We start from the raw sequence: 13721 nt of genomic DNA, 5'->3' as shown, positions 1-13721 counted from the left end.
TTTCTTCCTTTCTTAAACTTCGTGCCGAGTCAAAGTACCTCATATAAAATGAGACAATGGGAGTAATTTTCTTGGGAGGAGAAATAGATGAAGACGAAATCATAGGCAGATTCAGGATTTAAACATTAATGGATTGTTAGCACATATACGGAGTTTGAGCTTTAGCTCCTAGATTTAGATGAACTCGATCCACCCCAACTATGTATTCGTGAGTACCCATATGCTATTAGAGGGTAGATGTCGGGGGCGGAGCCAAGTAGGTGTAAGTTATCATTTATGTAACAGATGTTGAATCCTCTTAGCTTTTTCATGTGTTAACTTCTTAATATTTTGAACCGCTTAATGAAAATCGTGGCTGGCACGGGTAGATGCTAGATTCTAGTGTACTAAGAATGTACATTTCTCTAACTTTGTATTATTTGAGTTTGGTTTATTTTTTTCATGATAGATATACTTCATTTGGAATTTTACAATTTTACATGTATTATCATTTCTTTTGTTACAATTGTTTGATATACGCATTTTTCAGGTCCCTTGTTAAAGATCCGAACCCGTAGTTAGGAAAAAAGTTAATAACATGGGAGTACCAGAATCAGAGATGGTGTCACAAAGTGAGGTTCAATCACCATTGCAACCAGACCAAAACCAGAACAAGAACAACCCGTTCCCGTCCCTCGGTCGACAAGCGTCGATTTACTCCCTCACGCTTGATGAATTCCAACACACTGTTTGCGAGAGTGGGAAGAATTTTGGGTCGATGAACATGGATGAATTTCTTAACAGCATTTGGACTGCTGAAGAAAACCAAGCACACGCCCATGCCCACGTGCACGCTCAGCCTCACTGCCAGGCTGCAAGTACTGGGGAAGCAACTAGCGCGCCACGTTTTGCATTAGGACAGGGCAATGTTTCGTTACAGAAAGCTATTGTCGAGCAGCCAAGCTTGCCAAGACAAGGCTCACTTACGCTTCCTGCACCGTTGTGTAGTAAAACTGTAGATGAAGTTTGGTCAGAAATTCATAAGACCCAACAAGAGCAGCAACAGAACAACGGGTGCAGCATACAGAACACCGGTAACGGAAGTTCCACTCAACGACAGACTACGTTCGGTGAGATGACGCTCGAGGATTTCTTGGTTAAAGCAGGGGTCGTGCGCGAACAGGGCAATTCAGCCCCTGCACCTCCTCAGCAGCAATCATATATGATGTATCCAAACAGTGCAAATCCCACTATGGCCACTATGGCTCGGCCTGTTATCGGCCTCGGTGGAGTCACGGGCGGTGTTGGCGTCGGTGTCGCCATTCCCGGTTATCCGCCACTTCCACAAACCGGGGTGGTCGAGGCGCCTGTGTACCCTATGAGCATGAAAAGAGGCAGTGGATTCCCACAACAGCCAACCCCAGTCTACGGTGGTAGAATGGGAAACGGTAGTGGGGTTGGCTATGGGCAAGTAGTGCAAGGCGTGACCGGAATGGGGTCACCACTAAGTCCGGTGTCGTCAGATGGACTATGCGTGAATCAAATCGATAACGTGGGCCAATACGGGTTGGAAATAGGAATGAGAGGCGGGCGAAAACGCGTACTAGACGGTCCAGTAGAGAAAGTTGTTGAAAGGAGGCAAAGGAGGATGATCAAGAACAGAGAATCAGCAGCAAGATCAAGAGCAAGGAAACAGGTAACTTAATTTCATTCCCCTTTATATATGGCACTCAAACTCTTCAAAAATGTCATTGCACCCGTGTCGTATCCTCAAACTACCATCATTTTTGAACAGTCTGAGCAATATAGCTTAACTTTTGGACCCGTGTCGAATCCTCAAACAATGTATTATTTGGAGGATCCAACACGCTTCCAACATTTTTGAAAAGTCCAAGCAGCATAGCTTAATTTTTGGACCCGTGTCGGATCTTAGAACAATGTACTATTTTTGGAGGATCCAACGCGCGTCTAGTGGCATTTTTGAACAGTCCGAGCGACGTAGCTTAATTTCGCTCCTGATTGACCTATCTAATGATCAATTTTTTTTTTGTGTAGGCTTACACTGTTGAACTTGAGGCAGAATTGAACCAGCTAAAAGAAGAAAATGCACATCTAAAACAGGCCCTGGTAGTAAATATATTAGCAGAAATGTCCTTAATTTTGGAGTATGATTTTATTACTAACTTTACATCAAATGCTCATATATAGAATCATTACATTTTATATTATGAACTAAAAATGTTCTTTTTCTTGTTTTCCTTTTTTTCACTCTGCAGGCGGAGCTTGAGAGGAAAAGGAAACAACAGGTAATTACATTTACTCACATTATATAGTGTATCGCTTAGACAGTCGTTGAACTACTGGAATTAGGTGAACGAACATACGTTATCTTTTGCTATGTTACTCAAAAGTTCACTCGAGCCGGAGCCGGGAAGTGATATAATGACGTAGCACCGGATTTTACGAAAAATATTAGCTACAATATAATCAACAAAGGGCCAAATATATCATTTTCCGGCTTGAATGCATCGAGTGATATAGCAAAAGACTTTGAGGTATTTATTTTTCTTGACACGAAACACAGATATATGACTTTGTTCGTCTAATTCCAATAGCTATGTGATTGTTAATGCGATAAATTCCACATTATAAAATAGTATAGTCCTTGTTAATTTTGCGTATCGACTCCAATTAAGACTTGTTTTGTGGTAACAGTACTTTGATGATGCGAAAATGAAAGCTCAAACAAAGGCGCAAAAGGCGAATGGCAAATTAAGAGGGATGAGAAGGAGCTTTAGTTGCCCTTGAATGACAAATGATACAAAACACACAAAAAATGGTTCTTGCTTTCCTCCTGCTGATGGAAATCGTTCAAACGCGATTCGAATGTTGCTCTTAACCAGGTAAAATTATACAGGCAATCGAGCAGGCGGAACGTGCATTTGCGCTTTGGAAGTGCAAATGTTTCGTTTCAAATATATATGCAGCAGTATTAGTAGTAGTAGTTATAATATCGAGTGAGTTAAAAAGTTTTATTTTTTATTTTTCGAGCTATAGATGGAGACGGATTCAGTGTAACGAGTTATAGGTTTCATCGACCTAATAACTTTGTCTCGAACCTTGCATGTGTTTTAAGAAAGTCAACAAGTACAAATAATAAATTTGAACTCAATAAAGCAAATTGACAGTAGTGGAATTTCAAACTCGAACTCTTAAAATTCAAATCTTGGTATAAAATGTCTTTTTCTATGTTAAAGTATAAGTTAATATTAACTTAAATAGATTGAATCTTGACTTTAGTAATTCATAGAGTTCAAATTATGAATTTGGGATTTTCTTCTAATCAAATCGATCAAATTGTAAATTATTCTTATCGAGATGATCAAGGTAATTTTTAAACTTTAGTTTATAAAATTTAATTTCTAAATCCGTCTCTAGTTAAAATCACTTTTGAGTGAAACTCACATATTTTGAAACCACTTTTGAGTGAAACTCACATATTTTGAAACCTGTAAATGAAATAGAAAAGATTAGAAGTTTTTGTAATCTATGGACTTACATAAATTTTAAATGGGATGTATCTTTCATCTATGTCATATAATTTAATTATTTTTATAAGAAAAATAAATGAAACTTTGAAATAATACCATGGACTTTTCAAGTTAATATAAATTTGGTACTTTGGTTAAGGATGATTACTCTCCCACATACAACCTTTATTGGTCACAATTCACAAATTGGTATTTTTAATTTAATTATTTTTATAAGAAAAGTAAATGAAACTTTGAAATAATATCATGGACTTTTCAATTTAATATAAATTTGACACTTTGGTTAAGGATGATTACTCTCCCACATACAACCTTTATTGGTCACAATTCACAAATTGATATTTTCACTTTCAGACGAAAATAATATATTTGTGTCATTTGTATAATGGTAGAGGTATAAGTGAAACATTTTTTTAACGAGTGATAATCAGTTCTAAATCGCAGAGTTGAAGAGTATATTTGCACTTTTTTTCTAATTTAAATAGAAGAAAATAACTATCCAAAAAAAATGTTATGTTTTGTTCCCATATCTCTTTACTCACATATAAAAATAAAAATCTTTTGAAAAAATTGATATAAACTTCTTTTAAAAAATTGTAATGGATCACAAAGTCAATTAAGTCGACCACATGTGTTATTTTGTATCCCTTGAGTCACAGATTGTTATATTAAACATTCAAAGTTTTTTTTCAATAAATTAGTACCTAGTAGCTTTCTTGAATAAACAAAAGGTATAAATAAATAATAAACAAATAAAAATAAATAAGTGGTGGACTATAAAGTATAATTTAAATCATAGCCATCATTGTCATTTATTATCAACCAACTAAATTACAAGATGCAATTATTTTTCAATGAAACTAAGCTTTCATTGTAAGCAAAAGCTTGCAAAGAGTAGCCACTTTTTTGTTGGCCAAGAACTCTATTTTTCTTTAAAAAAGGATCAAATATGTCCAATTGACATGTAACAACTTCAAGAAAAATTTCCCCATTATTTCCATATCCAAGTGATCTTTTAATATTTAAAAAAGGGCCAATTCTCACATTTTTAGTCCAATAGCCATTTCCTCCATAATCCATATGTCAATACTTGTTTCTCTACCAAGAATTATTGGCTCATAAATGTACATAGCAATGAAATCATTAAACAATGATAAGTCCCCTTGTTTAGATACAAATGACTTTGGTGTTTGAATTTCAACAATTTTGTCATTGTTCATATCAAATGCAAAGATTTTATCATTTTGACATGCCCTCCAATAGTAAAATCCATTCAAATATGTGTTACCGTTTGACTTGACCAAGTCGCGACTAGAAACACTGAATTCCTCAAAAGTTCTCCAGGAATTCATACTCAATGTATAGACTGAAATAATCGTAGGAGAATGCCAGTCTTCAGAGTCTACGTCCCAATAATCTCTCATCCAAATGACTTTATAGTCACCACTCGAGGGCTCGATCCCGAAACCAAATTTATATGAAGACAACATATATAAAGGACAATTTAGGGGTTGTGAAATTGGTAGAGGCTTAAATTCTTTAGTAGAAGGGTTCCATAGTGCTACATCTTCTCGATCATTATAAAGCAAAAATAAACCATTTAATGGACTAAGAACTTGCCACAAATGTGTAGATGTGTTTAAAACATCTTGGTACAAATGGGATTTTGGAATTAATTGGTTTTGTTCATCATGATGAAATAAAGTAAAACCAGATTTCATTGTATCAAGAAAATAATGATGAACAAAATAACTTGTAGTATGATTTTTTGTGTTGTGAAGGTGTTTTTGAATAAAAATTGGATTTTCAATTAAAACATACCATTTTTTGTTGACACACTTGAGTTGTAAGAGACATTTCACAGGCAATCTTGACAAAATCTCCATCACTATATCTTCTGGTAAATCACTAAAATTTGATTTTTGCTCCATTTTTTTTTTAACCTTCAAATCCTTCTAGAAAATAAAGAAAAAGGGAAAAAGAAGAAGAAATTATTATGAAGATATTGAGAGTTACTTTTTATAAGAGGAATGTATATATATGTTTTGTGTATATAATAAAAATAATAATTAAAAAATGCACAAACTGACACATATACATGTGTGTGTGAAATGAATATCAGCCATAGGTTTCTAAGTTTATTCCAATCTCATAATATTTAAATTGTAGGGAATAAAAAATATTATTTATGAAATTTATCTGCAATAATAGGTTAGTCATTATTTTTTTCCCAAGCATATGAGAGTAATATTTATCGAGAGATTTACTTAGAATTACGTAATACGTAATTTGATGGTGTTAATATTTTTTTATATCGTCAATACATAAAATTAAGCTAAATATACATCATTAGCTTAAGAAAATTTTACACCATCAAGCTATATTTATTTATTTTAGTAGATAATTTACCTTATATGTTTTTAAAATAATATTATTAAAATATTTTTTACACCGATAAGGTATATAACTTACACCCATATTTGTATGTGTGTTTATATAATATAGCCATAGGTTTTCAAGGTAAGGCATGTCCCACCTTATCAACTTGCCTATAAAGATAGGAAGTACTACAATAATTAAAGAATAGACAACATGATTCTTTACCGAACACTCATCATGATGACATAATAGAGATGAGTTTTTAATTAAGTAAATTAAGACTTTGGTTAAAATAAATTAAGACTTGATTAAGATCAATTTGTTTCTTATACATTGGATTTGAATAATAGTTTATCAAATGGGAATATTATATTTCTTGCTTTTTTTTTTGGTCAACATGAATTCAAGATATACTCCAAAAAGTTAAAATTAAAAGTGAAGATGGTGGAAGGATAGCTTTTGGGAGAAGGCAAGGGTTATTTTCTTTTATGAAGACAAATGCAAGAAATAGATCAATTTATTAATATTGCAAATAAAAGATTAGGTTAAGTGGAAGTCATTTTCTACTATTAATTAATTGTAAATGGTATTTTTGACTCTCTTCTAAATATTTAACCAAGTTATAGTGTTGCTCGTTAGATTTTGACCAGATTTGGGGAGGGGAGGGGAAATTATTGATTTATCGTAAACTCAGATTAAGAGGTAAAGTTCTTACTATTTTGTTTACGGAAAAGGGTCAAAAATATCCCTAAAGTATGTGAAGTGGACCACTTATACCTTCCATTACATTTGGAGATCAAAAATACCTCTATCGTTATCTCAGGAGACCACAAATACCTTGAAGAGTTAACTATCTAAATTTTTAGTGATGTGTCAAGCCACATGGGACTAATCCCTCCACCTAAGCGTTGCCAACTAGGATTCACTATAAAAGAACTTGACCTTTAGCGGCGACAAAGTCGCCACAAAAAATCCCGAAATATTGCTACTAGGTTATGAGTGATTTTTAGTGGTGACTAAGGCTGCAACTTAACCATTCGCTAGTAAAACTTATTTTTTCAACAAAATACTATGAGAATTAATTTTTGGTTGCAACCTAATTTTGTAAAATAAATAACTTGCACTATCAACATTAAAAACATACAATATTATTACGAAAATCATCAAAATTACTTCTTGATTCAAATCTCCTACTACATAATGCATCATTGTACATTTTATACATTTACATATGACATAAAAATAAAACATATAGTGTCTTCAAACTCCTTCTTAATCGATATCATTTTTGGTTTTTTTAAAATGATGAAGAAAAAAACACAAAATCAGAATTTAATGTTAAAAAACCTTTAGTAACGATATTCTGGGCTTTTGTGGTGACTACTATCGCCGCTAAAGGTCTAGTTCTTTTTTAGTGAATCCTAATTGGCAACGCTTAGGTGGAAGGATTAGTCCCACATGGCTTGCCATGTCACTAAAAAATTTAGGGTGTTAACTCTTGAGGGTATTTGTGGTCTCTTAGGATAACGACGAGGGAATTTTTTATCCCAAAATGTAACGAAGGATATATATAAGTGATCTATTTCGCACAGTTCAGGAGCAATTTTGACCCTTTTCCGTTTTGTTTATTTCTATTGTCATGTATAGTGTTTTTAGGTACAATATTTGTTATATTTGATCTATTTCAGATGTCTGATGTAATTTTTGAAATTTAACGACACTTTTTGATATCTTTAGTTACTTTTCAAATTAAATCTAACAAAAACCAATTATCTCAAGAAATATTAAATAAATTATTTATACTATCAATTGAAAAAAGAATTTTAGAAAGAAATTGGATGTGGTAATGAAGGTAAACACAAAGAGCTTAAAGTAAATAAAACAAAAAAAAAAGGATTATTATAAGAGCTACTATTCAAATATAGACTTCAACAAAAACTTTATAAAATCTTTATATCAGTTGGCCACTTGTCCTTTCATAATCATTACCAATCTATTTTTAATAATGTTGAAGGCTACACTTTTTTTTAATCATCTAGCAAATTTCTTCTATGGTCCTATTATGTACCAAAATTCAACACTATGGTGTTCACCTAATAAAATGTGGAAACTTTGTGTGAATATAGAGTAAAACTTTTTCCCTATTTGGAAATCATATTTAGAAAATGACCACTTAATATAATTGACAAGCACAATTTAAATAGAAGAAAATGACCATATAATTTTTTAATATATCATATATTGATCATTTGTATTATATTTTATTGATTTTCGGTGTAAAAAAGAATATAGATATCTAATTTTGAGATTACTATTTAAGCTATAGTTACATAGAAATTTATAGTTTTAACTTGCTTTGGAATCAACTTAAAGCATACACAATCGAAGTTGCAAATTTCAAACATGTATGTTAGAAGTTTCAAACATATATGTTTCGAAAATAAAAGTAGTTTTTCTGAAGTTTGAACGATCAATTTTCAGCTGTGAATGCAATTTCCTGAAAATGTAGTTGTGCCTTAAATGGCGCTATGGGAAAAGGTTATACGTGCATAATATTTGACAAAAAATACTATATAACTAAAATAACATTTGTAACGGATCGTAAAATCAAATTTTCCTTGAATAGTGGAGATTGGCCCTTATTTAAATGGATTAGCTAGCATTTGCAAAATGTCTATATGCTCTTAAATGGTGTCCAATGGGCTGTTGTCTTCAGGCCCAACTAATTAGTTCAAAGGCTAGTGGGCTTTGTTTGTTGGCCCAGTCCACTACCTTTGTTGAATCTTGGGCTATTTGCAAGAAGGGGAGGGCCCAAAACATAACCCAACTTCTAACCCACTAATACTAGTTTGGGCCACGGTTCGATTTCGGTCGTGGCCCTAACCGGTTCAACCTTTTACTCTTTTTCTCCCATTTATGCGGTGAGTGTAGGCTTGATCCAATAAAATTCGTAATAGAAGGACTCGTTAGAGTTCCGATAATGGAGAAGTTACACATTTTACCATTAAGGTAAAAGTATATAGAGCAACTTTCACATATAGCAAACACAAAATTCATATTTGTATGCTATAGCAAAGTTTACATAATTGCACTCCATAGCAAACATAAATATGTATATTTCGCTATACATATACAAAAGAAAGCAGTTGTATAATCTATTTTGGTATACATGTACAAAAAGATCAATTGTATAAAGTGAGAGAGTCGAGTGAGCGAGCGAGATCTGGGAGAGGGGAACGAAAATATATGTATATATACAATTTTCATGCATTTTATACATTTGCGTTTTTGTATAAAGTGAGAGAGGCAAGTGAGAGAGCGAGATCTGGGAGAGTGGCGAGCGAGATCTGGGAGAGGGGAACGAAAATATATGTATATATACAGTTTTCTCTCGCTTTATACAAACACAAACTAATTTTATACAATTTGCGTTTTTTTGTATAAAGTGAGAGAGGCGAGTGAGAGAGTGAGATCTGGGAGAGTGATAAGCGAGATCTGGGAGAGGGGAGAGAAGGGAACGAAAATATATGTATATATACAATTTTCTCTCGCTTTATACAAACACAAACACACTTTATACACTTGCGTTTGTATAAAAAACGAGGGAGGCGAGGGAGAGAACGAGAGTGGCGAGCGAGATTCACCAGGAGAGAGGTGAAATAGCAACAGTTTGCTATGAGGTACAATTAAATCAAACTATATTTATATCATTTAATTTGAATTAATAATTTGCTATTATATACAATTTTCCAAGTATAATGACATCCTATCAAAAGAATTAATAAAAAAGAAGATCTAATTCATTTATAATCCACGCTGACTCAAGAGTGAGGAATTACAGAAAAGAATGACATGATGACCACTTAAGAGTAAAAAATAAGCTTTCTCATAAATCAATAAAGGCTAGGATAATTTGTTAAGAATTTAATTTATACATAAAACTTTATATTGACAATATAAAAAAAATTAGTATTACACTAATTAGTTAGCATTGGCATATGTAATTTTTACTCCAAAGTTAAAAAGTACCAAAACATAAAAAAAAATAAAAAAATATTTAATTAGTGAATTTTTGACAGGTATTGCAATGTTTAATTAGTTGAAAGTACAATGCAGACTTATTTTTATAAAAATATTTATTGAGATTGGAAAGCACATCGTAAAAAGTGATGATTGAATCTACAATTAAAAAATGCACATGTTGTGTCGTAGATGAGTTTTTAATTATACATCTTATAAATATTTTCTCCGTTCTAATTTATATGACACAACTTAAATTTTGAATAAGATAAAATTACATCGATATAAACAGGGGAATCACAAAAAACAATATATGATATATATGAGGATTGAATCCCTTGACTTGAAACATAAGCTTGATATAATCTATTTTTATAAAAGTTCAATAGTCATGAATTTTTAAATAAAAGTTATTTATTTGTCAAAATTTATGTGAAAGAGTCTAGAGTTGAAGGTCAAAACACTAAATTCTTATTATAAGTTCGGATATAAACTCTATAAATATTTTAAAATTACTACAAGACTATATAATTAATGATTTAAAATATTTTAAAAAGTTTTAAAAATTATGTTCAAAGAATCAGAGAAAAAATAGTTTGTCTCCTCGAACAGTAACACCTTCATTTAAATTGATGCATAACTTTTTAATATATAATTTAAATATTATAAATCACGATAATTCAAAATCTTTTAGGAACATAAAAAAAATGCTATATAAAAACTCATTTACCTTTTGAAATTTGAACCCATTTCATTTTAATCAATGCAAATTTGTCCTTGCTCCAAAAAAAATATTCCCTTTCCACACAGATCCAAAAATAAAATTAAAATACATCAATCTTTTGTCTTTTATGTACTTAAAAATTATGAAATATTCCACATAGAAAAAGCAAACTTTTAAAATAAAATTGAAAAAATTAAAAGACTTGAAAAATAGGGTTTTGCAACATGTGTCTGTGTTTTTGAGGTATTCAAGTTTTTTTGTCTCATTATTTTCCCGCTATTTTTTTGTTCACACTTTGTTTAATGCTATGAGAACATGTTTCAATTTACTAACTAATTCAAACTATCTATCAATGATTCAAATTTGGTTTAGTGGTAAGAGCGTAAAGTGATCTAGACACAAATTCTATAGTCAAATTTTATCGCAGATAAAAAATTTAGTATTTAAATAGTGATGAACAAAGGCGGATTTGTTATAAAATTGTGTTTACTGACTCTTAGAAATTTTCCGCTTACCAAATGAACATGCTAGTACTCCAAAATACAAGGAAATATATAGAAATTTAGCCTTCTTGCTAATAAATAAATTATTAGGATAGCTAAAGAAAAATTGCATAAAATGTTTTCAAGTTACTAAACTCAATTTCTTGATGTAAACTAAACTAAACTCTTCTTGTAAACAAAAACTAATTGCAAAGAGTAGCCATTTTCCCATGGTCCAAGACAGTCAATAGTTTCTTGTGTTCTTTGATCAATCATTGCAAGTTTTTTTGGGGTGATCACCCTGTTTTCGGTACTCACTTTACTGTTCTGACTCATTCAAATTCACATCGTGTAACATCCACTAAAAGAGGAAGCACTCACAACCTGCGGGATTCTTTCCATTCTCATGACTCAAACTTGAGACTTCTGATTAAGTTACTACTAACCAATTTCTTGATGGAAGCTAAGCTCTTCTTGTAAACAAGAGTACTTGCAAAGAGTAACCATTTTCCCATGGTCCATATCTACAATTACTTGTGTTATTGGATCAATCATGGCAAGTTTTTCTCATTCTTGATTCTCACGCAGTATCGGCTACTCACTTTACCGTTCTAACTAACTCAGATTCCCAGTTGCTCGAACTCGAGACCTTTGATTAAGTTACAAGTAGTCAATTTGTTGATGGAAACTAAGCTTTTCTTGTAAACAAGAACTTGCAAAGAGTAGCCATTTCCCAATATTGGTCCAACACACTCAACAATCTCTTGTGTTCTTGGATCAATCATTTCAAGATTTGAACTTTTAGTTTCAACAAAAATTTCCCCATTGACACCATATCCAATTGGTCTTTTAACAATCAAAGTGGATTCAAGAACCAATTTTTTAGTCCAAAATCCAAACTTTTCCATCACCCAAATCTCAATACATGTCTTACTTTCAACAAGATAATGAAACAACATAGAAACATAACCATCATACAAACCAAGTGTTCCTAAATTTGAATTGAACACATCTGGAGTTTGTATCACTTGAAATTCTTCATTTCTAAAATCAAATGCAAGAATTTCGCAACGTCGTTTTTCGTCGATTTTCTTCCAGTAATAAAATCCATCAAGATATGAATCAAAATATGACATGATTATATGACTACTCAAAAATGTATTGTCTTCAAAATGCCTCCAAGAATCAGTACTTAGTGAATAAACTGAAACAACAGCTGATGCACTTCTTGTAAATGTTTCTTCCTTCCAAAAATAATCCCTTATCCATACAACTTTGTAATCTTTACTCAAAGGGTCCATTCCAAATCCAAAATGATGAGCATAAGACCTCAGACTCTTCAAAAATGTCGACAGGTGCATGTCAGAATCTTCAGAAGCAGTACATTTCTGGAGAATCCGACACGAATACGGCAATATTTCTGTAGAGTCCCAACAAGATGGCCCAAAATCATTATTGCTCGGACTCTTCAAAAATGTCGACGGATGCATGCTGGAATCTCGAGAAGCAGCACATTTTTGGAGGATCCGACACGGGTGCGGCAACATTTCTTGAGAGTCCGAGCAACATACATCAAAATTATTGTTGGTTGGACTCTTCAAAAATATCGATGGGTGTGTGTCAGACCCTCTAGAGGAAGAAGCATATTTCTTGAGGATCTGACACGATTGCAATAACATTTCTGGAGAGTCCAAGCAACATAATGTCGACGGGTGCATGTCGGAACCTCCAGAAGCAGAACATTTCTGGAGGAACCAACACGGGTGCAACAACACTTTTGAAGAATCCGAACAACATAACCTCAAATCTATGTCACTCGAACTCTTCAAAAATGTGTCAGAACCTCCAGAAACAGTGCATTTCTGGAGGATCTGACACGAGTGCTGCAACATTTTTGAAGAGTCCGAACAACAGATACCACTAAAACAAGTAGACAAAGGTGGACTTGGTACTGATATTTTCTTGATTTCCTCAGTTGCAGGATTCCACATAGACATTTCATTCTTATCAAGATTATGCACAAAAAAAAGTCCATTCAAAGGGCCAATTAATGGCTTTAAAGAAGTGGATTTGTGCAAGTAAAAATCTTGAAGCATAGGGTATTCATCAATTGAAATAGATAATTGATTAGTGTCAAAAAAATAGAGATGAACAAAGGGAATTTCATAATTTTTTTTGTGGAAAAAATGTTTGATAATAAAATTTGGAGATTGAATAAGTGTGTACCAGTATTTGCACACAGATTTGAGTTTCAGTATGGATTTCACAGGCAAAATTGATAATATCTCCATGATTATATCTTCTGGAAGTTGATCAAACCTTGTAAAAAATCTCTCCATTTTGCAATAAATGTTTGTTTCTTTGGTTGGATAATATAATGTCTTATTGTGACCTCAATTGCTCAAAAGTCTTCTTATATATGTCCCCCGATGACGTGGATTCAAGATTTAAACTTTATTGGTTCGAGCTCAGAATTTCATCACATCTCACTTGATTTACTTCTGTTCTAATAAATGTAACGTGTCATTTTTTAAGTTGTATCTACTTATTAGTATATGTTTCTTGAGAACTGAACACTATTGAGAA

At 32.5% G+C, this 13721-nt stretch overlaps 3 protein-coding genes across 3 annotated transcripts; 1 reads left to right on the top strand and 2 right to left on the bottom strand.

The window, feature by feature from the left end:
- The first annotated feature begins 576 nt into the window (after positions 1–576).
- LOC125825085 (protein ABSCISIC ACID-INSENSITIVE 5) lies at positions 577–3134 on the top strand. Its single transcript, XM_049504428.1, has 4 exons — positions 577–1675; positions 2035–2106; positions 2256–2285; positions 2695–3134. Exons 1-4 carry the CDS (start codon positions 578–580, stop codon positions 2785–2787), a joined length of 1293 nt encoding a protein of 430 aa, XP_049360385.1. The 5' UTR covers position 577; the 3' UTR covers positions 2788–3134.
- A 1327-nt stretch (positions 3135–4461) lies between these two features.
- Positions 4462–5517, bottom strand: LOC125825237 (F-box/kelch-repeat protein At3g23880-like). Its single transcript, XM_049504582.1, has one exon. It carries the CDS (start codon positions 5459–5461, stop codon positions 4571–4573), a length of 891 nt encoding a protein of 296 aa, XP_049360539.1. The 5' UTR covers positions 5462–5517; the 3' UTR covers positions 4462–4570.
- Positions 5518–11196: 5679 nt separating this feature from the next.
- On the bottom strand, positions 11197–13518 carry LOC125824990 (uncharacterized). Its single transcript, XM_049504338.1, has 2 exons — positions 12612–13518; positions 11197–12482 (listed from the first exon to the last, which is right to left on the bottom strand). Exons 1-2 carry the CDS (start codon positions 13472–13474, stop codon positions 11756–11758), a joined length of 1590 nt encoding a protein of 529 aa, XP_049360295.1. The 5' UTR covers positions 13475–13518; the 3' UTR covers positions 11197–11755.
- Between the last annotated feature and the right edge of the window lie 203 nt (positions 13519–13721).

This window comes from Solanum verrucosum, unplaced genomic scaffold (assembly GCF_900185275.1).
Source record: "Solanum verrucosum unplaced genomic scaffold, falcon-dt-bn FXZP01000125.1, whole genome shotgun sequence".
Lineage (NCBI taxonomy): Eukaryota > Viridiplantae > Streptophyta > Magnoliopsida > Solanales > Solanaceae > Solanum > Solanum verrucosum.
This window is presented reverse-complemented; position numbering and strand designations above follow the sequence as displayed.